The sequence below is a fragment of the Halichondria panicea genome, chromosome 14, assembly GCF_963675165.1.
Source record: "Halichondria panicea chromosome 14, odHalPani1.1, whole genome shotgun sequence".
NCBI classification, from domain to species: domain Eukaryota; kingdom Metazoa; phylum Porifera; class Demospongiae; order Suberitida; family Halichondriidae; genus Halichondria; species Halichondria panicea.
In genome coordinates, this window is record NC_087390.1 from 1,033,939 (window position 1) to 1,061,574 (window position 27,636).

General features: G+C 40.4%; 4 protein-coding genes, 1 long non-coding RNA gene and 1 pseudogene across 15 annotated transcripts in view; 2 read left to right on the forward strand and 4 right to left on the reverse strand.

The window, feature by feature from the left end:
* Positions 1 to 27,636, forward strand: part of LOC135347332 (methylmalonyl-CoA mutase, mitochondrial-like) — a 73,606-nt pseudogene that overhangs the window by 30,432 nt on the left and 15,538 nt on the right.
* On the reverse strand, positions 94 to 13,863 carry LOC135347306 (uncharacterized). 9 transcript variants are annotated; one of them, XM_064545236.1, is made up of 12 exons: positions 13,492 to 13,863; positions 13,074 to 13,271; positions 12,879 to 13,013; positions 11,973 to 12,248; positions 11,786 to 11,851; positions 10,798 to 11,097; positions 10,490 to 10,555; positions 8,919 to 9,218; positions 5,557 to 7,650; positions 2,724 to 2,792; positions 2,343 to 2,624; positions 1,869 to 2,149 (listed from the first exon to the last, which is right to left on the reverse strand). In XM_064545236.1, the coding sequence occupies exons 1-12, from the start codon at positions 13,727 to 13,729 to the stop codon at positions 2,085 to 2,087; spliced, it is 4,089 nt and encodes a 1,362-aa protein (XP_064401306.1). In that variant the 5' UTR covers positions 13,730 to 13,863; the 3' UTR covers positions 1,869 to 2,084. The 9 variants fall into 9 exon arrangements, with proteins under 9 accessions (XP_064401308.1, XP_064401306.1, XP_064401305.1 ...); XM_064545235.1 differs by having other exon boundaries at positions 12,879 to 13,028; XM_064545233.1 differs by having other exon boundaries at positions 12,879 to 13,271.
* On the forward strand, positions 13,856 to 16,666 carry LOC135347333 (uncharacterized). The gene is made up of 6 exons (XR_010398337.1): positions 13,856 to 14,003; positions 14,098 to 14,190; positions 14,418 to 14,501; positions 15,119 to 15,214; positions 15,572 to 15,622; positions 15,999 to 16,666. It is a non-coding gene; the product is annotated as an uncharacterized LOC135347333 (long non-coding RNA).
* Positions 16,594 to 27,636, reverse strand: part of LOC135347320 (SWI/SNF-related matrix-associated actin-dependent regulator of chromatin subfamily A-like protein 1) — a 32,382-nt gene continuing 21,339 nt past the window's right edge. The window contains exons 2-16 of one of the 3 annotated variants that reach the window (XM_064545270.1): positions 23,574 to 23,624; positions 23,326 to 23,521; positions 22,970 to 23,120; positions 22,474 to 22,635; positions 22,197 to 22,262; positions 21,762 to 21,905; positions 19,872 to 19,951; positions 19,617 to 19,668; positions 19,475 to 19,561; positions 19,070 to 19,240; positions 18,725 to 18,848; positions 18,484 to 18,542; positions 18,190 to 18,290; positions 17,897 to 17,990; positions 16,594 to 16,849 (exon numbers count right to left, since the gene is read on the reverse strand). In XM_064545270.1, the coding sequence (XP_064401340.1) occupies positions 16,727 to 16,849; positions 17,897 to 17,990; positions 18,190 to 18,290; positions 18,484 to 18,542; positions 18,725 to 18,848; positions 19,070 to 19,240; positions 19,475 to 19,561; positions 19,617 to 19,668; positions 19,872 to 19,951; positions 21,762 to 21,905; positions 22,197 to 22,262; positions 22,474 to 22,635; positions 22,970 to 23,120; positions 23,326 to 23,521; positions 23,574 to 23,624 (1,661 nt within the window). In that variant the 3' untranslated portion in view covers positions 16,594 to 16,726. The remainder of the gene's footprint in view (positions 16,850 to 17,896; positions 17,991 to 18,189; positions 18,291 to 18,483; positions 18,543 to 18,724; positions 18,849 to 19,069; positions 19,241 to 19,474; positions 19,562 to 19,616; positions 19,669 to 19,871; positions 19,952 to 21,761; positions 21,906 to 22,196; positions 22,263 to 22,473; positions 22,636 to 22,969; positions 23,121 to 23,325; positions 23,522 to 23,573; positions 23,625 to 27,636) is intronic. The other 2 variants (XM_064545269.1, XM_064545268.1) reach the window with 2 other exon arrangements.
* LOC135347325 (uncharacterized) lies at positions 19,963 to 21,750 on the reverse strand. The gene has a single exon (XM_064545276.1). It carries the CDS (start codon positions 21,065 to 21,067, stop codon positions 20,096 to 20,098), a length of 972 nt encoding a protein of 323 aa, XP_064401346.1. The 5' UTR covers positions 21,068 to 21,750; the 3' UTR covers positions 19,963 to 20,095.
* On the reverse strand, positions 24,289 to 27,001 carry LOC135347321 (uncharacterized). Its single transcript, XM_064545272.1, has 7 exons — positions 26,600 to 27,001; positions 26,048 to 26,233; positions 25,839 to 25,997; positions 25,491 to 25,772; positions 25,209 to 25,274; positions 24,654 to 25,022; positions 24,289 to 24,566 (listed from the first exon to the last, which is right to left on the reverse strand). The coding sequence occupies exons 1-7, from the start codon at positions 26,835 to 26,837 to the stop codon at positions 24,499 to 24,501; spliced, it is 1,368 nt and encodes a 455-aa protein (XP_064401342.1). The 5' UTR covers positions 26,838 to 27,001; the 3' UTR covers positions 24,289 to 24,498.

The window sequence follows — 27,636 nt, forward strand, 5'->3', positions numbered from 1 at the left end:
CTACAAGCCGTAAATCACGAGAGTAAACAAATACGAGCCACTCCCACTTTTCTCCAGATACTCCACTCCCCTCTTAGCCTCGAATACTCCCCTCTTGACTGACTCGGAGGAGATAATTATAATCGCATCAATTTCACTAGCAGATAAAGGGTTATAACAATAAACAGAACATTTGAAAGGGGGTGAGAGAAGTTAGTTTTTGTGTGCACAATTCCACAGATACAGATGACAGTCACCCACTGACTCTTCTGGAATCGTGGACGGATGGAACGGAATAACATCACTATTATGCATTGCTGAAACTCGGCAGTTGAATTGTCAGTTTGGTCATATACTACAAAGAGAAAAAACACGAATAATTATTAGTACATGGTAGTAGGAAATAGGGTATATGCGAACATGCTATGCACACATTACAATAAAAAAATGGTTTGATCAGTTGGTTGATCGGTTGCCCTAGTGTACACTAAACCATACTGTTAAGAGTATTCGATATGCATCTGTGCATGTGTGTACTCCAGACTGGTGAGACTGAGGTGTGGAGGAGGGAGACCACTGACGGCCGGACTGTGTGGGGATCACCATGGCAATTTACAGGCTATTGCACACCACCAGAACGAGGTATTAAATTAATTAGTGATATATAGAACGAACATAGTTAATACGCGTACAGTGACTGATGCATGGCTTTCAGAATATCATAAAAGTGGATTAACAGTACTAAATTTATGGCTGTTGGTAGATGTTCCTAAATAGAAACACACCAGTTAGTGCACTGTATCTATCTATACCCCCAGCGGAGATGACACTGTGGAGGTGATGAGAGAGCCAAGCCAAAGGTTCCACTGGACGAGGAGTGGGCGGCTCAGAAAGATGCTAAAGGGGGCTGACCCAGAGGAGAGGCTCACTTGGAGAACCCCCGAGGTGTGAGGGGGAGGGTCTATGGGTACCCTTACCACTCTCAGGATACTACAACGCTATCCCTTGTTGGGCTAAATCACATAATCATATAGATCTAGTACACCTCCATTATGCTTCCTGAGCTATGGAGGGGCTGTTAACTGTGCACTAGGAAGTGTAGAAATCATCAGTGTCTAATATTATACAATTCCCAGCTCTAACAAGTACTAACTGACTGCACATGTGCTCCCTCCCTCCATCATGCATAGGGATTTGACCTGAAGCCACTGTACACTGCAGAGGACACGGCGGGTCATGAGAATTAAGGAGTTACCGGGAAGTACCCGTTCACCAGAGGACCCTACGCCACCATGTACACTCAGAGGCCCTGAACCATTAGACAGGTGATGAGTCGCTGTCTCTAAGTGAAGCAGAAATCCCGTTCAATATAATTATACATGTAAGCTTTCACTTAGTCAATTAGTAACTTATAATTTTGAACCCATAATTATGGCGAATACATTATGCATTTGCTTACATTATACATTATACATTTGCTTGATTTAGCTGTAAGAATAACATTTATGGATATTACAAAATGTAAGAAAATAAGCATATACCCACCCCTCCTCCACACACCCCCACACACACCCACCCACCCACACAATACACAGGGTTCTGCTTCAGTACAGTTGAGGAGAGCCAATGACTACACTACACTGATAGCAGGTAGATCACATGTCACCCATGCATGCAGGGAACGGTACAACATTTATTCATTGTAATTCTCTCTTTAGGATCCGCACATTCTATAGGTTAACAAAGTGTTTAGTACACTAGCTGGAGAGGATATTTGTCATCAGCAGGGAGGGATCTTGTATCGTAAATACTATGATCGATAAATTCCTATGCTTCATCTGCTGGTTGGATGGTGGAACAATTATATATTGGGTTTATAATCATGAAACGAAAGTAATAATACAGTAACACAGTGGAACATTCAATATTGGGCCCTCCAAACTATACGTAAAAGTGAGAAATACATATATACGTACCTCTCTAAATAGGGCTATCCCCAAACTTTCTTATACATTATATACTTGAAAATGTACAGTAATCCTTGAGATATGTTTTTATTCTATCACCATCAACACAAACTAAGCCAATTAACTAAGGTGATTCAATCACTGCATGGTTGGTCCAGGAGACAATTTTTGCGTCTTAGATGGCCCAGGCAAAGTATCGTCATCTGCATGAAAGTAAATTATAGTTATTATAATTATATAGGACGGCAATTAGATGCTTCATAGAATATTATATCTATAGTTTTACGTTCCTGACTATAATAATAGGCTGTGGTCAATCATCTATCTCTAAGCTGCTGATGTCTACTCATATAGAATATAATGTGGTCGAGGTTAGCCTCATAACTATATTCACACCTGTAAATTCCTCCTCTATAGCCTTAGCGATGGCATCTTGTCTAACTATTGGTTCTCTGAGACTCTGACATATGTCAGAATAGGTGATGAGAGGGTCAGTCTTGTTCAAGCGAGCAGCTAGCATTTCACATAGACAATCCTTGTTCTTGTGATAGTCATCTTCTATATCATTGAGGGTGCTATGATCTAATCCCAGAGCAATTCCCAGGGCCTTCCACTTTCCAGCGGCTTTTATCAGTTTATTATTAACAGACCGCAAATCATCGATAGTCAGAATGGAGCCTAAAAAATGGCATACACATGGCCTATAATTATGCATACTATATGAAATAGCTGCATGATAAGCAACTTGTATGCATATCATAGGAGACATCCGCTTACCAAGCGTTAGTCCTCCTGACTCGTTTTTTTTATCCCTCTTAGCACCAATGATGGTTGATGGTTTAGACTCTTAAAAAATATTTGCATGTAAACGTTACGAGTATTATATATAGTCTAAATGCTAACTATAAGGTATATAGCAGGTAATTTTCGTTGGTGCAAATTTTCGTATGAACTGCCCAATTAATATTTCGTATTCTATATTCATACAGCTCAGGATAGTGATGTTGAACCTATTGTGGTAGAATAGTTCAGAAACACTCCTGCTTGAGCGCTTACAAGGACAGACCAACTCCCTTCTCACTTTCTTTGTGAAGGAGACAAAGATAATAACATTATTTTGATGATGCTCTACAATACGAAAAAAATAAAAAGTTCCACCATTCGAAAATAACCCGCTATATACGATATCAAGAGTAATAAAACTCCACTTAAAACCGTACATATAGTAGGCGTTCTGTCCAATCAACGTCACAACCACATGCTATAGCTGTTATATAAACTGTAAGCTGTGAAATTAGTAAATTTTCAATGAAGAACATTGTATATTGATGATCACTGATGATATTTATGGCCTTTCCTTAGGTGGTTTGAGATTTTATCATTTGTATTGCTAACACTTTGTATTTGAAGTGGTTACAATAGTGAATATTTGTGACGCAGGTCTGGCAGAATGCTGTATATAGCCTATATTGGTACAAACCCGAGGGATGAGGGACACTATAACCATGAAACCAAGTGCACACGTTCTAACTGATATAGATCCCAAAACCAGAAATGCACTTAGCAACAGCCAACCTAGAAACTGAATAATTTTTTTTGAAATGTCTTCTGTGGCTCCACTAATTCTGTGTCTCTACTAAATTTGTGTGACTGTCTCTATTAAAGCTGTGTCTAACTAAATCTGTGGCTCCATCTATAAAAACCATTCAAGTCTGGCCCTGTTCCACCTCATTATAGTCCTAGCTCCACCCACAAAACGGTAACATCCAGCTCCTCCCCCAGCTTTGCAGCAAACAAGCCCACACTGCCCCAGAAAACTAGCGGCTCGTATACTACTCTCGAACAAAGCGAAAGGAAATGGAAGAAACCTAAGCTAGAATTTGCAGCAAACAAGCCCAGCAAACGAGCGGCTCCTACTCTCAAACAAAGTGAAAGGAAGAACCCAATCCCATGCAGCGCTACATCCAGTGTATCCTACAATGTTGATGTTGTACTTTGTAGCCCAGAGTAATCAAAGGTACCGGCTATATAGCTATAGTTCCCTGCACTAAAATAGGATCTAATTATTATGTGTATCCGACTAGAAAAACATTTGCAATGTGAAAAATTGCTAGGATTGGCCAGGGGAACCACAAAAAAGCGTGGGAACAAGAAATCAGACGAGAGCATAACTCCAATCCGTTACAACGTCAATCACATGTATACTGGTAGTTTTCCCATGTTTTCCCAGCCAATATGCCACGCAATTTTTACTGGTGGAGTGATGACCAATCCCTATATATATTTATTATACATTAGAATGTGGGGCACATAATCATGATGATTTGTGATGAATTGATGTTCCTAATACATGTAGTGTAGAGCAAAGGTACACACAGTCCATCCATGCGTAGTAACATGCACGGACCGTACTGGTGACTGCATGGAATGATGTGGTGGATGGAAGCTGATAGGTGGATCTGGAACACAGTCTATTATTTAATATACTATGTATTGTACACGTTCATGACGTTGTAACGGATTGGAGTTATGCTCTCGTCTGATTTCTTGTTCCCACGCTTTTTTGTGGTTCCCCTGGCCAATCCTAGCAATTTTTCACATTGCAAATGTTTTTCTAGTCGGATTCCCTTTCTTTTTCAGTACAGTTTACGTATCATGACATACATAAGTGGAACGTCAAGAGGCAGTACAAGAAGAGAAGACAGGACTAATCAGATATCTTCTCGAATATCTCTGGACTAATAATTATAGTATAAATTATAATGAGTAATAATTTATTGCTTGATAATTATTTTGAATTTGCGAATCAGTATTAAATGACAGCCATTTTAAGAGCATGATATCTAGCCAGTGCATATAGCATGCCTGTCAGAGAAAGGGAGCTAGAGCTGAACAGTGTGAAGAAAAGGAACACCTCAGGCTCTGGAAAAGCACTGCTGCACTGATTTTAGGCGCACGGTTTATTAGCCACGCCTATCTATTATTATTGGCCACAACACAATTATTGCTGAGTCATTAAAGATGGCGGAATTGTCTAGGTAAGAGAAATAGAGACTGAGAGGTCTTCTGCCTCGTGGAAGCAATCGCAAATCTGAAGAAGCGCTTTGTAATCCAGGTTGTAGTCGTTTGGAAACCCTGTGCAGAATGTCCTGGAGATGGCTGTACTTGGAGTAAATGCTGGGCAAGAAACTTACTTACTTACTCACTTACTTACTTACTTACTTACTTAGTCAGTCAGACAAAGAGCGGTGAAACGTCGAAATAGTGCAATTTTTAAAATGAAAATATTCATTCATTAAAATGTTTATGGATTATGAAATGAGAGATACAAAGAGAGAAAAGGCTAAATAAACTATCTGTTCAGCCAGTTTCTTGATGTGGCCTTTCCCTGCAGAGATAGAACAGTTTGAACATGAGTCAAAATAATTGAAATATTGCTAAACACGGGCAAACCCACTGCCAATCCTATGTAAAACCTACTGGTTTTACTAATCTCCTTGTACGTAAATTACAATACAATGTTAAGTAGTTTGTAGCCCAAAGCAATCGGTACTATAATAGCTCATAATATTATAGTTCCACATTCTAAAATCGGTAGTATTATACTAACCTTTTACTATCTCTCTTGTTGTGTCGCCATCCTGAAATCTTCCGAACCAAATCAAATGTGTATTTTCTAACTTCCCATCGTATTCATCAGGCTTTTCGGAACAATTCCCGGTATAACAGTCAACATCAATCTCAGCATGATGACATTTTATGGCACCATATTTACAAGGACAGAAACAGCAGATTTCTGGGGCATCAATCGAATAATGGAGGCCTTCTTGAGAAGCTCTAATTCCTTCCAAAATGTCTTCTTTGATTTTTGGACAGAGATTTTCACAAATTATTTTTCGAGCTTTCACATACACTTCTATGTGTGTGTTTGAATCGACAAGAGTAACGAAACAATGATTCTTTCGATATTTAAGCTTGATACAGTTTCTTGCTTGAGGCACTTTTTCTCCCAACTTACTGTACCTTTCCCACCCACGTCTTTCCATTAAGAACACCACCAGACAGCAGAAGACCCCAGCTCGAATGCAGCCATTGGTGAAGCGAACAAGAAGTGGATCGACCCAGGGCTCATTGATGCAACAGTTTTTCAGCTCAGCTCGTGGTATAGATTTAAGGAGGGTAGGCATAAAGAATTGAGACGTGTTAGCAGATTCGCCTAACAGAGGATTTGTGAGAGGAGTTATCACCAAAAGTTCTTTCATGAGTTCTATCATATCCTTGGGAACAAAGATGCCAACAAGGAAGTGCTTCTTAAAATCTTCAGACTCCAGCATATCAAGTGTTAGGATGCCACCATCTCTGAACAACTTCCACTTAGGATCCATTAGAGTTGCAGTTGCTAAAGTACATTCACCACCTCCTCTCAAAGACATCGCATATCGAACAAGGTCATTGATTATCTCTAGGGGTACCTGAGGATCAACAAAGACAACTCCAGGCAGTTTCTGCGGATAGTAATGGATGATGCAGATTTTGTCGAAATATTCAAGAGCAGATTCTATGTCATCTGTATCTGACTGTAGTTCTTTAGCCACAGATATACACTCGCTTTTAGTGAGAATATGTCTCCCAACTTTAGTGCAGAACTCTTGCAAGGAAAGCTCCAGAGCAAACCACCGGAGTGGAACTTCATCTTCAAAAAACGGAGACTCTTCTACGGCATTTCGAATAGCATGTGCAATAGTTTGCGTGTCTTCATCTCGAGATATTGCATTCAAAGCAAGTATTTGTTGGGTCATTTGTGTGTCGCTGTATAGTCGAAAGCGTTCAGGAATCAAGGCACTGAGTTCTTCATTTTTTTTCTCAAGGGTTGCTGACAGAACTGAAGGAGGATCATTCTTGAATGCGTCTTTGAATGTGCCCACAAAGATACATCGTGGCTTCTTTTCATGTGTGTTCACCGAAATTAGAGATTGAATGAGACTTAGAATAGTTTCCTTGTGTGACAAGTGTGAGAGGGAAGGAGTGCCGACTTGTTGTCCTCCTATATAGCACTCATCAGAGGGATAATCGTTAAACTTGTCTGTGAGCTTCATTACGTATACACCAGCTGAAGTTCCTCGTGTGAAAAGAGGTGCAATATCGTGAAACTGTGGTTGGCCTCCACTATCAGTAACACGTATCGTCATGGTACCAAATAATTCTTTGCCGCTTTTATGTCGTACGCTTGTTGAGACTGCTATTGAACTTATTTCCTCAAGATCATCAACTACAGCCTTTACCGCTGCTTGTGAGTGATCATGAATATTCTCAGCAGCGCTTGTACTACTCTTTTTATTAACACCCTTTACCGCTGCTTTTGAGTGATCATGAATATTTTCAGCAGCACTTGTACTGCTCTTTTTATCAACACCCTTTAAACTATACTGAGAAATAGCTCGAGAAAGTAAACTCTTCAGATCTTGGGTTGTCATTTCGTTCCATTCTTTGCCTTTGCACATAAAATGATGACTTGCTACTGATCGGACCTGGATGGTTCTATCTAAAGGACCTGTGCTATTTTGTTTTTCCTTTACTTCGTTATTCAATACAAGATCTTTAACACTCGTCTTTCCACTACCAGCAGGTCCCATTAGAATAACATTAACAGTTTTCAAAGTGACAAATCCATCCTTCATTGCCTCTTCAAAATGCTGTTTAAATCCTGGAAACAGAACATTTTAGACATCAAAGATTGAGTGACATATACAGGGTGTCATACAGGATTTTGAAGTAGAGGGGGAAATGAGAAAAGTAACCATAAAATGTTGCTAAAAAAAGGTCAACTGTTATTTCAATATCCATGCAGCTATGGACACTCAGTCATAATTGAAAGGGGGGGGGAATTGGAGCTAGGGGGGATATCCCCCCTTTCCCCCTGTATGACACCCTAGCTGATATATTATGATATTATCCATGGGATAATGCATTTATTGCTTGGCAACCAAAATGCAGGTTGAATCTGCGCATGCGCAACATGCGGTTGCTTTATCAACCAGAAGAATGCGTAGCAACAAAATTGAGTTATCCCAGTTGAAGACGAGTTTAAGAGAAAGAAAACAGCTAGAAAGACAAAGAAATAAGACTCTAGAACACCAAGAGAGCTTGCAGAAGGCTACTTAAAGATTTTGTAGAGAACAGACAAGAAAAAAAGACAAGAAAAACGTTGACAACCAGCAACCCGTTTTGAAAATGGATAGTTCTGAAGGATAAACAGCATGTGCTTGCTTTCTATCATGCTCCAGTGTATCAGAAGAGGAAACATGCACTGCTATAACTGAAGAAAAGTGTGACAACCGTTTTTGAAGCCAAAACGACTTTATACAAGCCTGAACAGGCTTATATGGTGGTGCAGTACACTTCTACATGTGCAATACTCCGCTCAAAGCACCCACTCCCAACACTGATGCCTATTTGATGCATTAAATATGAACACTGACAACCTCCTGACCCTCAGCTTCACTGCAAAAAGAGCACAGAAGTGATACAGAGCATCAGAAAACAAGAAAAGAGACTGATAAACATTGCAATGCATGATTATAAGTGTGTAAACTATGTTTTCTCACTGCTGAAAACGTTTTATTCCAAATAATAATCACTTCCTAGTGTGCAATAACAAGTGTGCAATAATACTTTCAGGTGTGCGATATGGAAAAATATCTGCACACTTGGTGATGAGTCGCTTCCTGTGCAATTTGAATGTAAAACGCTGATGTCAGCACTTATTAAAAAGCAATAAAGGTAAATATGCAATGACTTTAATAAAAGACAGACACACCTTACACTTATACTTTGTCAGTATAATTATAGATTTGAGAATGAGCCATTAATAATAGATGTGTACAAACTGGATGTCCATGTACATGTATGTGTTTCAGCATAAGCAATTAATGCTGTATAAAGCTTTTAAAATGAATGTAGGTGCTATATTACCTTTGTATTTCAGCTCAATTGCATCAGCTATATTGTCTTGTTGGACAATGTTACTTCTGAGGCACTTGCAAATGTCACTCCATGTACGAGAAGGTGAAGATTGCAACCAGTGGGTCAGCACTTCACGCAAGCGAGCTTTATCACTATCTTCATTAGACTCGATACCCTCAAGGATGGCAACTTTAATCCCCAAAGCGAGGCCTATGTTAAACCAATTTCTAGCGGCCTTGATTAATAGAGAAAAAACTTCTTGCAAATCTTCAATGAATAATTGGTTGTCATATCTTTCATCATCCTCACCTATACATGGCGATGCATTCAAATAAAAGGCAGACTGTAGTTTTGAATGAGTCATCGATACGAACTGTTTTTCCATGACATGGATAGCGTACGTAGTTCAGAATCGAATAGAATCAGTAACTATATGAACACACACGCACTTGTAAACAGGAATCTGTTTCACATTGCACGCATAAATTAAAGTTGAAAGGCAGTTCTTTCAATAGCACCAAATTTTAGCCTCTTAATTAAGAATCTGAGATGCGTGCATTTTATATGCTTTAATTGATCAGAAGTACATTATTGTTTTGCTATTAGTTACTATAATAATCATTATGTGCATATAATTATATGTACGTTATAGTTATAACACGGGCACAAGGGATGTATGGAATATATTGCACTGAAGCACGAGGGCGTAAGCCCCGAGGGCTGAGTGCAATATATTCCATGCATCCCGAGTGCACGTGTAATAACTAGTTTATATCCCGAGGGCATAGCAACATAACACTGTTTTAGTAACACAATATAATTATATAAACTGTACAAAAAGATGACAAAGACAACTCTAGACACAGCTCCATCTCTTCTCTCTCCTAGACGCCAGTATACAGCGTATAAGATTGGCATGACCGACGAATGGCTTGACACAAAATTGTTGGAGCTGAAACCACTGCAAAACAGCCCCACCCCACTTCTGGTGCTGCAAAACAGCCCCACCCCGCTACTGCTGCAAAGAAACAGCCCCACCCCATTTACTGCTGCGAAGAAACAGCCCCACCCCACTATACTACTCAGTGTAACTGCTGCTCGAACAGCCCCCTCCACTATCCTCGGCATCACAACCAAGCCAAAGAAGCTCACCTCTAAACTGCTGCAAAACAGCTCAAGCCCCCTGCAAAAAGAGCCGCTTCTAGTGCTATGGTGAAGCCAGAATTTACCGTGCATCAAGAAGTGGAGGACTAAGTCTAGGAACACAGAATCTTCATAAAATGAGCCTGGGACGATTTTAAAACCTGCATGCATGGTTGCAAAGAAGAAACTCCAGTAGTGCTGAACATTCCTGCATGGCTGGACTTACTTTGATACCTGTTATTTTTCATGATACATATTTAATTTAATTATGCCAGAGGGGCATTTTGTGGTTAGTGCATTATGACTTTGCGGTTAGTGCAATATGACTTTCAGCAGTGCGTTATGCTGCATATTGCACTTGGCAACAACGTAGCAACGGGATATAAATTACTTTATATATCACCATCTAAACTGATTAGCTAAGCCGATTCACTCACTGGTTGGTCCAGGATTCATTGTGGATAATTTTTGTCTCTTAGATGGCCCAGACAAAATGTTGTCAACTGAAAACAAACAGGAAATTTTACACATCACATGCATGATCAAGTGACTGCATAGAGGTATGCAATGACTGTAAAAGACAGACACACTTAAGCTTGCACTTTGTCTGCATGTATAATTATATATCTAATTATAATTATAATATATATATAAGTCATTAATAATAGATGTGTATAAACTGGATGTTCATGTATGTGTTTCAGCATGCATAAACAATTAATGCTGTATTAAAGCTTATAATTACCTTTGTATTTCTCCTTAATTATATCCGCTAGAATGTCTTGTTGGACAGTGTCACTTCTGAGGCACTTGCAAATGTCACTCCATGTACAAGAAGGTAAATATCGCAACCAGTGGGTCAGCATTTCACGCAAGTGAGCTTTATCACTATTTTCATTATACTTGATACCCTTAAGGATGTCAACTCTAATCCCCAAAGCGAGGCCCATGTCAAACCAATCTTTAGCGGCCTTGATTAATAGAGAATAAACTTCTTGCAAATCTTCAATGCATAATTGGTTGTCATATCTTTCATCATCCTCACCTATATATGGCGATGCATTCAAATAAAAGGCAGACTGTAGTTTTGAATGAGTCATCAATAATATAGTTACTGATTCTATTCGATTCTGAACTACATACGCTGAAACACATACATGTCATGGAAAAGCAGTTTCTATCTCTATTATCAAGAGTATAATTATAATAGTATCGAACGTATATAGGTATACTGTGTACCAGATGTATGCGGAGAGTAACGTGACTTCCTGTATCTGTCACAAGCTTGGAATTTGCACACTGACCAATCCAAGTTGTGGGTGATGTAATCTATCAAGAAAGTAGATTACATCACCCACACTTGGATGGGTTGTCACCCACGCTTGGATTGGTCAGTGTGCAAATTCCAAGCTTGTGACAGATACAGGAAGTCACGTTACTCTCCGCATACATCTGATACACAGTATGCCTACGTTCGATACTCTCTCTCTATCATATACTCTTGCTATATGTACACACACGCACTTGTAAACAGGAATCTGTTTCACATTGCACGCATAAATTATTTAAAGGGCAGTTCTTTCAATAGCACCAAATTTTAGCCTCTTAATTAAGAATCTGAGATGCGTGCATTTATGTTTCGATCAGTGCATATAACTTTGTTTTGCTATGTATAGTTACTATAATTATGTACTCTATCACTACTCACACAAACTACCAATTAGCTAACTCACTGGTTGGTCCAGGAGTCGTTGTGGACAATATTTGCCTCTTAGATGGCCCAGGTGAAGTATCGTCAACTGAAAGTAAAAATTGGTTGCTGTACTGAGACTATATAGGCTGTATATCCATTCACAATTATTAGTACTACATAGAAATGTTAATAAGTGTGGGTGAGGTTAGCCCCATCACTATTCATACCTGTACATGCCTCCTCTATAGCCTCAGCAACTTCATTCCGTTCAACTATAGGTGCTCTGAGACTCTGACATATTTCAGAATAGGTGAGAGGGCCAGTCTTCAAGCGAGCAGCTAGTATTTCACGTAGACAGGTTTGATCGTCTCGATGTTTATCACCGATATTATTGAGGGTGTCATAGCTCACTCCCAGCGTAAGTCCCAGGTTGAACCAGTTTTTGGTAGCTGGTATCAATTTCCCGTAAACAGACGACAAATCATCGATAGTCAGAGTTGAGCCTACACAAATTACCAGTCAATGGTAAGTATACATGGTTTATGCTTGTAATACTCTATAAAATGAAAGCACTGTGGATGCTGATGCCTCGGTGGAGGTTCCAAAGCTGCGTTCAATTGAAGAAAAATCGGCCTGGGGTCGAGGCTAGCAGGCAGATTGAATCCAGGATCACAGGGAAACTCGAAGAGTGAGTAATGATCGACCACGATTTTTATTAAAAACGATCGATGCCAAAGTTCAAGTCTGGCTGCATCAGCAGAGCCTTGTAGCTTTCTTCTCACTCTTGCAGCTACCAATAGCTAGCGTTCTAATGCAGAGCTAACTACTAAGTAGAGTAGCAACACTCGTTAAACAAGTTTTGCTACGGACTCTTCTGAAAAGGCTGCAATGGCATTCCAAGTAAGCAAAACTAAGCATAACTCGAGAACAAAGCGCAAATCCACAAATTATAATCCGAGAAAACATGACTAGAAGCCTATAGAAACTCTTACTTGCACTTCATTAGCAGTCTACACAGACACACAGACACACAAACATACTACCGTATACCTCGCTTGCGCATGTGCACCGAGGCATAATAACTGACAGCTGTTTACATAATAATTATGTATACATAAGGAGACACTGCTTACTAAGCGTTGGTCCAGGGTTTGCTTCAACATCTCCTGACTGTAACAGTAAGCGGAATATCAGTAACAGTATATACAGACTGAGAGTGGGGGGCCGATTAGTGCTCTGAACTCTCACTTGGAACTGGGTCGGCTTTTCTTGAGTATCAAAAACTAGAAAGTAAGAGTGACGTTTATAATTATTGTGGCAGGAATTACCTGATGTGGTACAATACTGAATGTTCCATTGTTTCCGAGGGTTCCATCTCACCAAGCAGGCAGTGATGAGTGAGTAGCAGGTGATAAGCACAGCTGACAGAATGAAAACGGCCAGTGCACTCCCCCTCCATCCCAGCTCACAAGGAAACACTCCAGTCCAACTCAAGTCAACTACAGGGCAAGCAGGACGCGGGGGAGCTGTGTAGAGTTGCATAAATATATTTATGTGCGGTGACATCACAATTGAGCATGGTCATGATTCCGTGAACTAAGCGATGTACTAATAGCTGTTAAAAACTGCCCTTAAGTATGTGGCCTATGCCCCGTAAAATGCTCAGTGTAAATTATATATATCTACTAAAAGTGTATGATAAGAAATGTCTATGCAATTATTGGCGAGCATGCTTCACTGACTCACAGGAAAAAGTTTGTAAGAAGAGTATGTATCTGATGGTGACCATAATGAGGTAGAGTTGGTAGAGGACAGGGGTGATCAACACAGAGGCAAGGCTGGCTCTGAGCTGCCAACTAGGCTTATGGAAAACCAGGGGAATATCATCTTCCAGATCTTCCGGGTCATCGTAGGGTAGTCTGATTTTTGGAGACCACTTTCCTTCGAAGGATCTTGCTGTTAATGACCTCAAAATCCACTGCATATCTTCTTCAGACTATTTATAACAGTTTCCAGATAGATATTGTATTAAAGAGCATGTAAGAGTACAAGCTAACTTGTAAAGCTTACAAGTAAAATACAGTAGTCTAGATCGAGTAAACAAACCCTCCCACTCTCCACCTTGTCCTCCACCCTCCAGTGAACTGAGAGAGCAGAAAGATAATCTTTACAGCTAGCTCTGCTGATCCTAGGAGAGTGTTTGACTGAGGTCTCAAGTTGTTGATCTGAGCAATGCTGAGGGGCAGCAAATATCTAAGGTGATCCAGGTTTGATCAGTTGATGGATTGCCCTAGTGTACACTAAACCATACTGTTAAAGAGTATTCGATATGTATCTGTGTATGTACTCCAGACTGGTGAGACTGAGGTGTGGAGGAGGGAGACCACTGACGGCTGAACTGTTTGGTGATCACCATGGCAAACACAGGCTATTGCACACTCCAAGGTACAAGTAGTGGTTGGCATTGGTGATACCAAGCTTTTGGTTTCCTAAAACTGTAGGTTTAATTATCCCACCACAGATCCTAGCTAAGTACATTTCTAAGAGGTACAGAATACATTATAATTCTGTGTTTCTCAAAGGTAGTGGCTTTCTGCGTAGATTTGACTAAGACAGTGTGTGTGAATTTTATACACGATAGAGCATTACAACTTTGCCCTCCCTCCTTCCAGATAGGTGATCCTTGGGGAGGGTCTTATCTGATGGAGGCCCTCACTGATCAGGTGTACGAGTCAGGATTCAACATCACCAATGAGGTACAGGAGGTGCATCTTAAAATCAGTATTATAGTCTTGAAAGCTAAGCATATGTACAATGTCATATTGTGTACTTACGGTGATTTTGGTGGTACCCTTGATAAGATTACAATACATGTAGTACAGTAGAACCTCGATTATCCGGCCCTCGATTATCCGGAACCTCGATTATCCGGCTTGGCAGTTTTCTTTTTAATCAGATTACATAATTCAGAAAATGGGCGTGTCCCTCAAATGCGCATGCGCGTTGCAGCTGTTACCATGGAGACATGCCTGCTTTTCTTTTGCGCATGCGCAGACAACATGTGGCACTGCTGTTCATCAATAAAGTGGGTGGATCAAGGCGTGGTTTATCTATTTGATTATCCGGCATATTCACTTATCCGGCCTGCTTCTGGAACCAAGGTGTCCGGATAATCGAGGTTCTACTGTAGTAAGGTAACAGAAGCTATTGTAATGTACGCTTTTATGGGCTGATTCATACTATATGTATACTCAACAAAGATGCTTAATGCTGGATTCAAACAGTACTATAGAGTCTGAAATGCCTTTCTAAGCTTTCTAAAATTTGATCTGTGGTGTTCCAATTGTTAGATATTACTTCCTGCCATGCACAGACACGATAGTTGGTGTGAACAAGTACACTCTGGACAAGGAGGAGCCAGTGGAGGTGCTCTCTATCGACAACGCTAAGACCATTCATTGAATCACAGGTGAGAGGGATAGTTGCCAGGGATACCTGTCTATTAGCAACCCCCCCTTGCTAATTGGGCATGCAGACAGACCTACAGTGGTTGCAATAAAGAGTTGACCTGCTAACATAATTATAGGTCCCATTAACCTGGCTGTATTATAGAGGGTGACCTCCTTGGGGGCCCGGGACCATAGAGCTACTATCTGTACCGGGACCACAATTGAAAGTGTCATTATTCATAACTCAATGTGACAAACAATACATTGTTACACACATGCATGTGCTATACATGTACCACAATAATGAGTAGAGCTATTATAGGCTGACCATAACTATGTTGTCTAATCAGACCACCATCTCACCCACCATATCGCAGAAACGTGAACTGGAGACCCTCCGCTCCACTAGAGACCAATCACAGCCCAAGGTCAGTGGTTGTTATTGATGATACCAAGCTTTTGGTTTCCTAAAACTGTTTTTAAGGTAGTGACCTTCTGCGTAGATTTGACTAATTAAGACAGTGTGTGTGAATTTGTATACATGGTAGAACACATTACATGTAGTTTTGTATTCCTACAGTGCTCTCTATAGGTTTATCCATTGAATTCTAACCCTATAAATTGTACACTGCAACAGTTTTGTTTAGCCTCTAACTCTGATTGTATGTACAACTGTATATAACTTAAGTGTATGGTAAAAATAGGCTTTAAAAATATGCTAATTAGCTACGTAACGTGTATTAAATAGCAACATAATTGCTCTTGGATAATGATTATACGTAATACGTGTGTTTGTGTGTGTAGGTTGCTGAGATTGCAAAGCTGATGACAGCGTATATTCGTCTGGTGGTGGTCAGAATGAAGTGATAATCCAATTCAACAGAACATTTTTATGCTGATCATAAAGTTCCCCAAAACATGAGCTAGATTGTCTTTAGTACGCTTTAAGTCTGCTTGGATTCATCCTGTACTGCCTCCTGGCTTGCTGGTACAAGAGGAGAGTTAGAGACGAGCACTATCATGTACAACATGCGGAGATTATTTGCTGCTTGTATGAGTTTAAATTTTTTGTCCTCTACATATGCTGGCGAGTGTATAAGTGGTGCAATTCACCCCCAAAATAATACAATGGTACTGGAATCAAGGCCGCTCTGAGTCTGCTTGGATTCATCCTGTACTGCCTCCTGGCTCGATGGTACAAGAGGAGAGTTAGAGACGAGGACTACAATGCACACAGAGTGGTGGAGGAGGTCTATGATCGATATCTAATAAATCCAAGCATCACTAACTAAGTAGGCAGACTATTGTATGGTGAATTGTAATTTACTCTTTTGATGAATTATAATTATAGTCATCATCTCATGCACATGCTGTTAAGTTGTTTGCAAGCACATTCATATTCAACTATAACAAATCCATATTGTGCAATACTGAACTATGAAAGTTTGACAGAAATTAATAAAAGAATTCCAGTGAAGCAGTAATAAATAAAGTAGTGATTAAATGAGTGACTGTGGTATGGTACTATAACGTTATGACACACTAGTACCTGGTGTGTCTAGTTCCAATGTATCGTCAAAGTTTGATAGCTGATCTATTTCAGATTTTGATACCAAATCCCTGAAACAGTCCATCAGAGTCTTTTGTGTTGCATCCTACAGAGAAGTGAACATGCACGAGGATGATACATTTAACACAGTTGTAAGTTAAGCTGATTAAATGAAAGCACCGTGGGTGCTGATGCCTCGGTGGAGGTGCCAAAGCTACATAACATAATTAAAGCTACTAAGCTACACACATTGATTATAATTATCATGATAAACATTTTTTTCATGCAAAATCCAGGTGGGTAATGATCGACGATGATTGTTGTTAAAAACGATGTATGCCAAAAGTTCAAGCCTAAAATTAATGGCTGCAAGTCAGCAGAGCCTTGCAGCTCTCTTCTCTCACTCTTGCAGCTACCAATAGCGTGCAGAACTATAACTACTAAGTAGAGTAGCAACACTCGGTAAACAAGTTTGGCTACATGCTCTTCTGAAAAGGCTGCAATGGCATTCCAAGTAGGCATAACTCGAGAACGAAGCATTATTTTGCAAATCCACGAATTAAAATCTAAGTAAACATGACTAGAAGCCTATAGAAACTCTTACTTGCACTTGATTCATCCTTGAGCAGCTGTAGCAGTCTACACAGACACACACACAAACACACTACCGTATACCTCGCTTGCGCATGCACACCGAGGCATAACTATGGCTTGCACAGATGCACAGTAGAATATAATAATTAAGCAACTGAATTGCTTGGGGAAATGGTCTCTGTGTGTATACGTTCATAGTAGATTTGAAGCATCACAGATCTTGAATTATCAGACCTAAACACTTTATTCGTACTTTATAAGGTCTCCACTGTTAATATTATTTAAACGGAACAAACCATATCATCAGTTTCAGACCTATAATATAGTAAGCTATTATAATAATTATAAGTACGTGCATGGCTTGCACTGAATGCATGGGAATAAAATAATGTATCTGTGTGTATACATTTGTGTTGATAACAGTGGAGACATCACAGATCTTATCAGACCTAAACACTCTTTATAAGCTCTCTACTGTTTAAACGGTCACACATGGAATAGCCACGTAAGATAAGCACCAGTTTCAGTAAGGGACCTCTATAGTGAAGTCTTTGCTGACCTTGGCTGTGAGTACTGCGCTCTCTGCACTGGAGAAGTCATCTTTAGCCAGACCAGCTTGACTCAACACTGACAGTTTATTCTGAATCAAGGGCCTGTGCATGTGTGAAGTGATGACATCGTGTTTAATGAATTAAGTGAATGGGGTTCAAAACTACATGTAAACAAAATGCCACAAAAAAATTACTTCACATTACATAGTTACACCTTCATACGCCCTTGGTTACACTTACAGCATAAGACACTTATACATGTACTGTACAATAAAAAATTCAAGCACAATCTGGCTTTTACCATATAAAGTCATCCACTGTGTCCTTCGCAATGAGGTAATGGACATTGACTGACGACTTTTGGCCTATTCTGTACGCCCTGTCCTCAGCCTGTACCAGTATCTATAGAGAACAAATCCATAATAACTATGACAAAGCAAAACCGCTGATAAAAAGGGGACCCTCCTACTACGAGATACTGTATCAATATAACCTATGTAAGCATTGCAAAAAGGAAAACTTCTCAACAATGTATTTTTCCCGAAGTGTTCTAAGTACATCAAGCTTTTAAGAATGTGTGCATGACTATACTTACTCCTGGGTTCCAGAACAGCTCAGCAAAGATGACAGTGGAGGCAGCAGTGAGGGTGAGTCCTGACCGTGAGGAGAGACAGTGAATTGTTAGAATACTTATACAATCCACTCGAGTTATTCAATTTCAAACATTTTATGATTTTCAGAAGGCTTTTTAGATGGTATGCTCAATCCTCACATTTGGGCACATTTGGAACGGGCCATAATTTTCTTCATGGGCTATGGGCTCTATATAATAACACCTGCATTAGCCGTGGTGATGGAGAGTACGGCCACTTGACACTGCTCGCTGTGCTGGAACTGATCACACAGGGCCTGTCTCATATCAGCTGGGGTCTTGCCGTCAATACGAATGTAGGTGATGGCCTGTGTGTGGGTGGAGTGGGTGGGTTGTGTGAGGGGGGTGGGTGGAGGATCAGCAATTGATAGGGATCAACCATTAGTGTGTGTGTACATGTGTGTGTGTTAGTGTCTACATAAGTACGTAATGCTCCTAAAGATATATTTAAGTTTGGTATAGTACGTAGGATGAAATGCTGAGTCAGCAATTCCTTCTCACAGGTGCCTGTACACACACTAATCCCAACCTTCTTGTCCAAAGCCTCACAGAGACCATTCAGTACAGACACGTGATGGCCGAACACGATGATCTTCCTACCACCCTCCAACATGTCCAGGATATAGTCCTTCACAGCCGGCAGCTTCATCTTGCCCGTCACATCAAACAGAGGGAGGAGGGCGGTCCGTCGCTCAAGCTTCTGTGGGTAATGGTGGGTGGGTGGATAAGTACACAACAGCAGGTCTAATGAACTTAAGTTCCTATAGACAACTTGGACACCATACAATAACATTGATTGGTATCGATCCATAACACTAGCAAAAGTGAAAGGGAAAAAGAGCAAATTTGGTAAGCTAAGCAGTTACACAATACTGTTTAGAAACACTGTTTTTAGAGCCTCATAGTATACACTATATGAAGTGTATGAACTTACTTTGAGTTTGCCAGCATCGTTCAGTTGTCTTTTATAGTCTTTCCATTCTTTGCTGCCTCCCTTTAGTGACGAGAGATCCAACAACACCTGTCATATGAATCAATTGTCAATCTAATGGTTTCAATTAACCGTGACTAGTTACCATCTTCCTTGTTTTAGAAGGAAGTTGATCGAGAACTTCGGACTTCATCCTCCTAAATAGAAATCATACAGTTAGTTAATATACGTTACAAATTAATAACACTACAGTGTGCACACACTATAGATAGCATCACATGATGCATATATTATAGTAGGATGATGCTATTATTGTGTAGCTACGTATGTACATGCTTTGATTAACACGGAAGTACGATGTTCTTGCACACCCAGTGACATCACATGATCCCATAGATACCTGATCATGATGGAGTCTTCTAGGTAGAGCTGCAGTTCTGACATGTTGGAAGCACCACTGAAGTCCCATCCAAACTGATTCTAATGCATAATTAATTATGGGATGGTATAATAATTTCAATGGTGTTACAGTACTCTGACAGACAAAAACAACAGGAAGAAAATATTATCAGTATTTACGTCAAACAACAGCAGTACACACACACACTGAAAACTAACAAGTTTCTAGAGTTCAATATCAAAATGATCCTTCATAAACGTCGAGACTGCATCACATAAAGAGTGTGTTAAGCTCCACAAAAAGTACATCAAATTTTTACACTGTTCGAAATAAAGATACGGATCGTCCGGATGGCTTGTTACACATCTGTAAAAGTATTCTAGATAATCTCCCGGGACTTCTCCTAGCAATTTTTGGAAGTGTACTTTTTGCGGATCTTGAAATAGTTTGCAATCGATGCTTGAAAAGTAGTTGAGGCTTTTCTTAGTTACAACACAGTGTATTCCATGATAGAGATGTAAGATAGTTGATAGACCATCAACTGAGGAGAGAACGAGATCAGTCACTTGATATTCTTTATAACAATACGATGCTTTGATTGGAATCACAGCACTAGAAAGGCTGAGTGTAGTACCAGTAGATTCAAAGATTTCCTTGAATGTCTCATCGATGCCATTGGCTCCATCGAACACGGGGACAACCTCATCACATTTGGCCAATAGATACTGCTTGTAGCTATCGAAACTGTCCCTCCAAAGCTCTGGGTGAGGTAGGAGGTACGAGCTCATTTCAAAGGCTGCCTTTTTATCATCTTTGGAGGAGTGGTGTAGTAGAGAGTGTGCCACAACTTCTTGAAGATGGGGAGTTAGTTTGTTAGTTTCTTTGGATGTTGATGAAGCCAGAAGCTCTTTAAACACAATTTCTACGGTTTCTTTCAGTAGATCTTTGATGAATATTTCCAACATTTCCATCAACTGATTAAAGTGAGGCCAAAGAATTTTTGAAAATACGTCTCTAGAAAATGTCTTCCGTCTTTCATTAAATAAGAGGACAACCTTTTTTTTAGAAGCATCAAATTCGTTGACAAAATTCACTAGACAAGTGAATTTATTTGAAGCTTCTTTTGTTGCCATAATTATTACAACTATATAATTATACAGAAGGTCTCGTCTTGAAAATAAAATGTGCAATTGCATGGTGTACTTTCTTATATACTGACCTAAAACACAGCAATGTAGTTAGTCAGCTTACTTAGCCAGCTAAGCAAGTGCAAATAAATTCACAGTTTACACGAAACTAATTATGGTATTGCACAAGCTTCATGCAACTAGTCTATTTAACGAGTCTAGCAATATTCATGTAAACAGTCGTGCATTCCAAGAATAGAAACATGACTGAGATTCCAACATAACGTAATAGATGTAGCATGAGACCGAGTGTTGTAGCGTGCTGCCTGTACACAATTCACATGTTATATCACAATGACCCCTCACCAGAGGCTACGCGACCGTGTGATAAAAAAAGTAGAACGCAGAAGGGACTGTATGTGGCTTCTATTACACGCTTACCCGTATTACTAGAATGTTTTGCGAGCATCAAACATTTGCAAACTTTGTGAGGGTTGATCAATTCGCAACAATTAAATCCGCAAAACCTACTAGTAAATACACATGATCCTTTCCAGAACGCAATAGTTAGATCGCAAAGGGTCAAATTTTCTGCTGATTTGGCTCATTCGCAAAGGTTTTTCACTCGCAAAATATTCTAGTAATACGGTATCGCTATGAAAACAAGGCAATGAAAACACCAAACACAATGTCAGCCATAATTAGCCCTAGCAGCAGATTCTTCCAATGGAGGTCACGATGGTTTTCATTACTCTTGATTCACCTTGACTCCATTGCAGTACCTCAATCCGAACTGGGTGTGGGACACTAGTCTGAAGTTCTTGTCCACTGCAGTGATCTGTGTGTACAGCTCGATGGGTCGGGATAGGGCAGGTGTCCCTGACAACAGGACAGCCCTCCGAGCACTCTGGGGGGGGGGGGCGGGTGAACATACTGGTGTATAGTAACTAGGTATGTATGTACATGTGTATGTATGTACAGCGTTTGTGTATGCATGCAATGCACTGTGTTTTCACAGAATGCCTTAAATATAATATGACTGGATGCTGTTTCAGAGAAAGCTGGCAATTAATATTCAATAGAGCTAATGAATTTACTTTGAGCCATCAAATCTACGTACTTGGAATCCTTTCAAGTAATCATAGCTTCTGGGCAACCCAGCATAACTACCAGACACTATACACTGCCTACTGTGTACCTTGATGACTGGAATGGCTGCTTTGGAGCGAGCAGTGCGATAGTTCTTGAGAAAGTGACACTCATCCTACACAACAAAACACACTATCATGATTATAAACTCTAGCCAGAATTAAGCAAATCATTTAGTTAGTAGAGGTGGCCGCATATATAAATTAATTTTTAAGTAAGGCAATTCGCAATTAAATGGCCCTCAGCTATACGATAATATCCAAGGTACATATTGCGATTATAGCTGAATATGCAATTTGCTGTTATGTAACAGGTGCACTAGATACCGCAATGATGGCTGAGAATCTGTGCTCTGTGATGTCCTTGCTCATCCTGACCAGCAAGTCATAGCTAATGATATTCACGAGGCAGAATGAGCCACACCCCTTTGTCGTTAGGATGACATTAATATCAGCGTCCACCAGTGAAGGAATCCATCGTTTGAAGGCCTGCACACGGGGTGGGCATAATATGTACTGTATGCTTATGCTATACATATATACACATCATACGAATGGTCAGTAGAACATCAGCACCACAACTCACTTAAAAAATTCATTTCCACATAAAGAGCAGAACACAGACTAGCGCTATTTCAACAACCCTCTATCTAAGCTCCTTTGGCCTTGAAATTAATAGTATTCGAGTCTCACTGACATGTAGCTATATTTTAACAACCCTAGCCTAACTCACACAATTCTACTACATGTATAATTATCTGAAATAATTGCTTAGTAGATAATAGTTTACGCTCAACAGAGATAGCCTCGCCCACCCACTCACCTCAGCCCAGGTGAGTCTCACTGACGAGGGGCACACTACGAGGAGGGGCCAATCAGAGCGGTAGTAGGACATGACGGCTATGGCCTGAAGTGTCTTGCCTAGTCCCATATCATCAGCTATCAACACTCGGCCATCACGCTTGATCGAGTATCTGTGGGGGCGGGGTTAGGGGGTAATCAAATGAGTGTGGTATTGTAACACTACAATAATTATTACCACGGTAAAGAACTGATCAGGGAAATGGGATATATCTACTGTGTGTGTTTTGTGAGTATAAAAAGCTTCTGCATGATGACACAGGCTATGACTGCTGCTCTAAAAGTACATTGTCAGTACTCATGCAGACATTAACTTACTCCACTCCTTCTTTTTGGAACTCAATCAGAGCGGTGCTCAACTTTGTCTCGATCCTGCTCCAGTCAATGACACTGGGATGGGACTTGGCCTGTATGGAATGGGGCTGGGCCTGTAGCTGTGATAGGAACAGGTTTATGACAGGTCTGGGTATGATGTCCAACTCCACATGCTTGCAGCTGCTCTGGATAGCTTTAACTGCAGAGGGGAGGGGCTGTTACAGTGGCATGGAATCAACAACATAATATACCCAGTGAATTGTAGTCTTCTATTCCAAAGCTCCATAACAACGTTTTGGTATCTATAAAGAAAATGAGAATGACGGCTTGCGGCTCATCGCTGCTGCCACTTTAATGGAAGCATCCGGCACTGAGGTGATGGGATGAAGTGCATTCAGAGGTGGCTTAGAGTAGAACGGAGGAATTCTCGAGTTTACTGTATTAGGTGCCGATTTTGGAGGAGAGTTATGGAACAATGTAGACAAATGAGAAGTGGACGGTTTGGAATAAAATGGTGGTTGTTGGAGACCAGTTATTGATGATGGGAGTTCATTGTGTAATGTTCCTGTTCTTGGCGTCTTTGTGCTGCTGGAGCTTCCTTGGTGTGATATTAGAGGATTAGCCGATCTTGATTCTTGTACTTGATTTCCTGCACTGGAACTTGAGCTAGCTTCAGCAGAATTAGGATGAGATCTAACATTGTCATAGGAACTTGAACTAGGGAATGTAGACGCCATCTTTGAGGTAGTAGCTGCAGACGTAGTGTAAGCGTGTTCTTTGCAGGAGGAGGTCCCTGCACACCAGTGTGGGGTGGAGCCACTCTCTTGGCTGTTAGTTTGGCTTGAGCTCTTCTTCTGTTTGCCTCCATTCTCTGCAGTTGCTCAGTAGACATTCCTCCACTGCCACTAGCTGTAGGTCTACCAGGATGCATGCTTGAATCACTGAGTAGTCTCTTTTTGTCATCAGTACTGATCATGAATAGACTCATTGCAAATGGAAATGATCATCAACATACAAAAACACAAAAACAGAAAAAAGTAATTGTAACAAGAATCTTTATGTTGTACAATGTATAATGTATGCATGACAGAGTGCGTCTGGTAAATATAATGCTTGCTTATACTGCAGTAAGAAACTCAGTTCTGTAGTTGGCATGGCTTTTTTGCTCCACTAGCACTACATTCCACCGTTTTCATCGTCTTTAGTGTCCTCTCTCTTCCTCTTCCTCTTTAGCGGATTGGACTCTTAAAAATAGAAAATATTTGCATGTAAACTTTGAATGCTAATATAAAAGCTATAATTATGACTAATGTTATGCACAGTATACTAACCTTTTACTATCTCACAGATTCTTCTTGCTGTTTCGCCATCCTTCAATTTGAGGCAAATATCAACAAGCATGCGGTAGCTTGTGTTATATTCGTTGAGCCAAATCTCCAACACCTTCTGACCCCTCATTTCATAATCTAAGTTTGTGTCAGTCTTAATACCTTGAATTTGTGCTTTAGACAGCAGGACCTTAGCATACTTCAGCCAGTTTGGAAGAACTCGACCAATTTCCTCCAACACTTCAGACAAGCAACGCTGATCAAGTACTTCTTTCCTGATACCCACTTCCCTCACTATAATGTCTACAGTTAAATGTTGATTTTCGGAATGTTCACCTTCTTTCTTTTCGAGACGATTATCGGATTTAGGTTCTATAAAAAAAGAATACATGAAATAAAACAGTCCCTCCAAACTAAAGTAAAAATTAAAAGTGTGAAATACTCTCCAATAGGCTATTTCTATCCTAAACTTTCTTACATAAAAAAATGTACAGATAATCATGTGTAATTTTACTCTATCACGATCCACACAATTAAAGTACCATTTAGCTAACTCACTAGTTGGTCCAGGAGTCATTGTGGACAATTTCTGCCTCTTAGATGGCCCAGGTGAAGTATCGTCATCTGAAGGTAAGTAATTGGATGCTATACAATTGTCGTATTGAAGTAAATTACATTCCTGACTTTAGGCTGTGGTAACTAGATACTTATAAGTATTAGAAATACTTACAAGGCATGTGGTCTAAGTTAAGAACTAAAAATGTCTATCCATATAGAAATGCACAGTTATGTGGTCGTAAGTTATAGTGTGGGCAAGGTTAGCCTCATCACTATTCATACCTGTACATTCCATCTCTATAGTCACAGCGACATCATTCCGTTTAACTGTTCGTGCTCTGAGACTCCGACATATGTCAGAATAGGTGAGAGGAGGGCCAGTCTTCAAGCGAACAGCTAACATTTCCCGTAAACAGGTTTGGTTCTTGTCTCGATGTTCACCTTTTATATTGCTGAGGGTGCTATGACCTAATCCCAGGGCAAGTCCCAGGTCCAACCAGTTTTCAGCGGCTTCTATCAGTTTCTCGTAAACAGAATTCAAATCATCGATAGTCAGAATGGAGCCTATACAAAAAAACAAAAGTATACACATGGTTTATTACAATATGCATACACAATAAGACTGCTTACAGAACGTTGGTCCAGGGTTTGCTTCAACATCTCCTGACTGTAACAGTAAGCGGAATATCAGTAACAGTATACACAGACTGAGAGTGGGGGGCAACATCAGTCGATTAGTGCTCTGAACTCTCACTTGGAACTTGGTCGGCTTTTCTTGAGTACCAAAAACTAGAAAATAATATAATTATTGTGGCAGGAAATATAATGTATTTGATTACCTGTGGTACAATACTGAATGTTCCGAGGGTTCCATCTCACCAAGCAGGCAATGATGAGTGAGTAGCAGGTGATAAGCACAGCTGACAGAATGAGAACGGCCAGTGCACTCCCCCTCCATCCCAGCTCACAAGGAAACACTCCGGTCCAACTCAAGTCAACCACAGGGCAAGCAGGACGTGGGGGAGCTGTGTAGAGTTGCATAAATATATTCATATGCTGTGACATAAAAATTGTGGTTATGACTCCGTGAATACAAGCAGCCAATCAGAGGAGGTACGACAGGCGCGGTGCAGCTCAAATAATTAGCCTCTGATTACTCTCAGCAAAAACATACGACGTGGGCGGATAATTATTGCTCAATCAAAGGCTAATTGCTTGAGCTGCACCACGCCTGTCGTACCTCCTCTGGCAGCCAATGCAATGCACTATTAAATGGCTGTTTAAAACTGACCTAATTATTGTGGCCTATGCCCCGTAATGCTCTGATATATACCAAAGTGTATGATAAGAAATGTTATGCAATTATTGGCGAGTATGCTTCACTGACTTACAGGAAAAAGTTTGTAAGAAGAGTATGTATCTGATGGTGACCATAATGAGGTAGAGTTGGTAAAGGACAGGGGTGATCAACACAGAGGCAAGGCTGGCTCTGAGCTGCCAACTAGGCTTACGGAAAACCAGGGTAACATCATCTTCCAGATCTTCCAGGTGTTTGTAGGGTGGTCTGATTTTTGGAGACCATTTTCTTTCAAAGGATCTTGCTGTTGATGACCTCGAAATCCACTGCATCTTCAGAATATTTTCAGGCTATTTGTAACAGTTTCCAGATAGATTATTGTAAACTGTAAAGCCTACAAGCCAAATACAACACTCTCCTAGATCAGTAGACTGTGTAGATCTAGCTGCAAAGATTGTTGTGTTGTTCTTGGCTAGCCCCCTTTTCTGCATGCACCCCACCTGTCCCTCCCACCAGTGAATTCATGGAGAGGAGATATAGATCTAGATCTATAGGATATATCTAGGAGTGCATGAATAAAGAACAACACAACAATCTTTGCAGCTAGCTTAGCCTCGAATCCAGGCCCCTCATACTTCTAGCTCTGCTGATCCTGAGAGTGTTTAATATCAAGTTGTTGATCTGAGCAATGCTGAGGGGCAGTAGATTTTAAATACCTAAGGTAAGCCAGGTTTGATTAGTTGATCGATTGCCCTAGTGTATATACACTAAACCATACTGTTAATTAAGAGTATTCGATATGTACCTGTGTGTGTACTCCAGACTAGTGAGACTGAGGTGTGGAGGAGGGAGATTCTACTGGATGTGGAGTGGGCGGCTCTAGCCAGGAAGATGCTCAAGGGGGGCTGACCCGGAGGAGAGGTTCACCTGGAGAACCCCAGAGGTGTGAGGGGGAGGGGTCTAGTAGTACCCTTACCACTCTCAGGATACTACAACCGCTATCCCTTGTTGGGCTAAATCACATAATCATATAGATCTAAATGCATACACCTCCATTACGCTTCTTTGCTATGGAGGGGTTGTTAACTGTGCACTAGGAAGTGTAGAAATCATCAGTGTCTAACAATTATA

Coding starts and splice junctions, on each gene's coding strand:
- LOC135347321 (XM_064545272.1), bottom strand. CDS start 26,837: ATGCAGTGGATTTCGAGGTCATCAACAGCAAGATCCTTTGAAAGAAAA. Junction 25,998..26,047: donor CATTCAGTATTGTACCACAG/GTAATCAAATAC, acceptor ATTATTTTCTAG/TTTTTGGTACTCAAGAAAAG. Junction 25,773..25,838: donor AAACCCTGGACCAACGTTCT/GTAAGCAGTCTT, acceptor TTTTTTGTATAG/GCTCCATTCTGACTATCGAT.
- LOC135347306 (XM_064545233.1), bottom strand. CDS start 13,729: ATGCAGTGGATTTTGAGGTCATTAACAGCAAGATCCTTCGAAGGAAAG. Junction 13,272..13,491: donor CTTCTTACAAACTTTTTCCT/GTGAGTCAGTGA, acceptor AACTCTACACAG/CTCCCCCGCGTCCTGCTTGC. Junction 7,651..8,918: donor AATTGAGCTGAAATACAAAG/GTAATATAGCAC, acceptor TTCTGTTTCCAG/GATTTAAACAGCATTTTGAA.
- LOC135347325 (XM_064545276.1), bottom strand. CDS start 21,067: ATGCAATTGCACATTTTATTTTCAAGACGAGACCTTCTGTATAATTAT.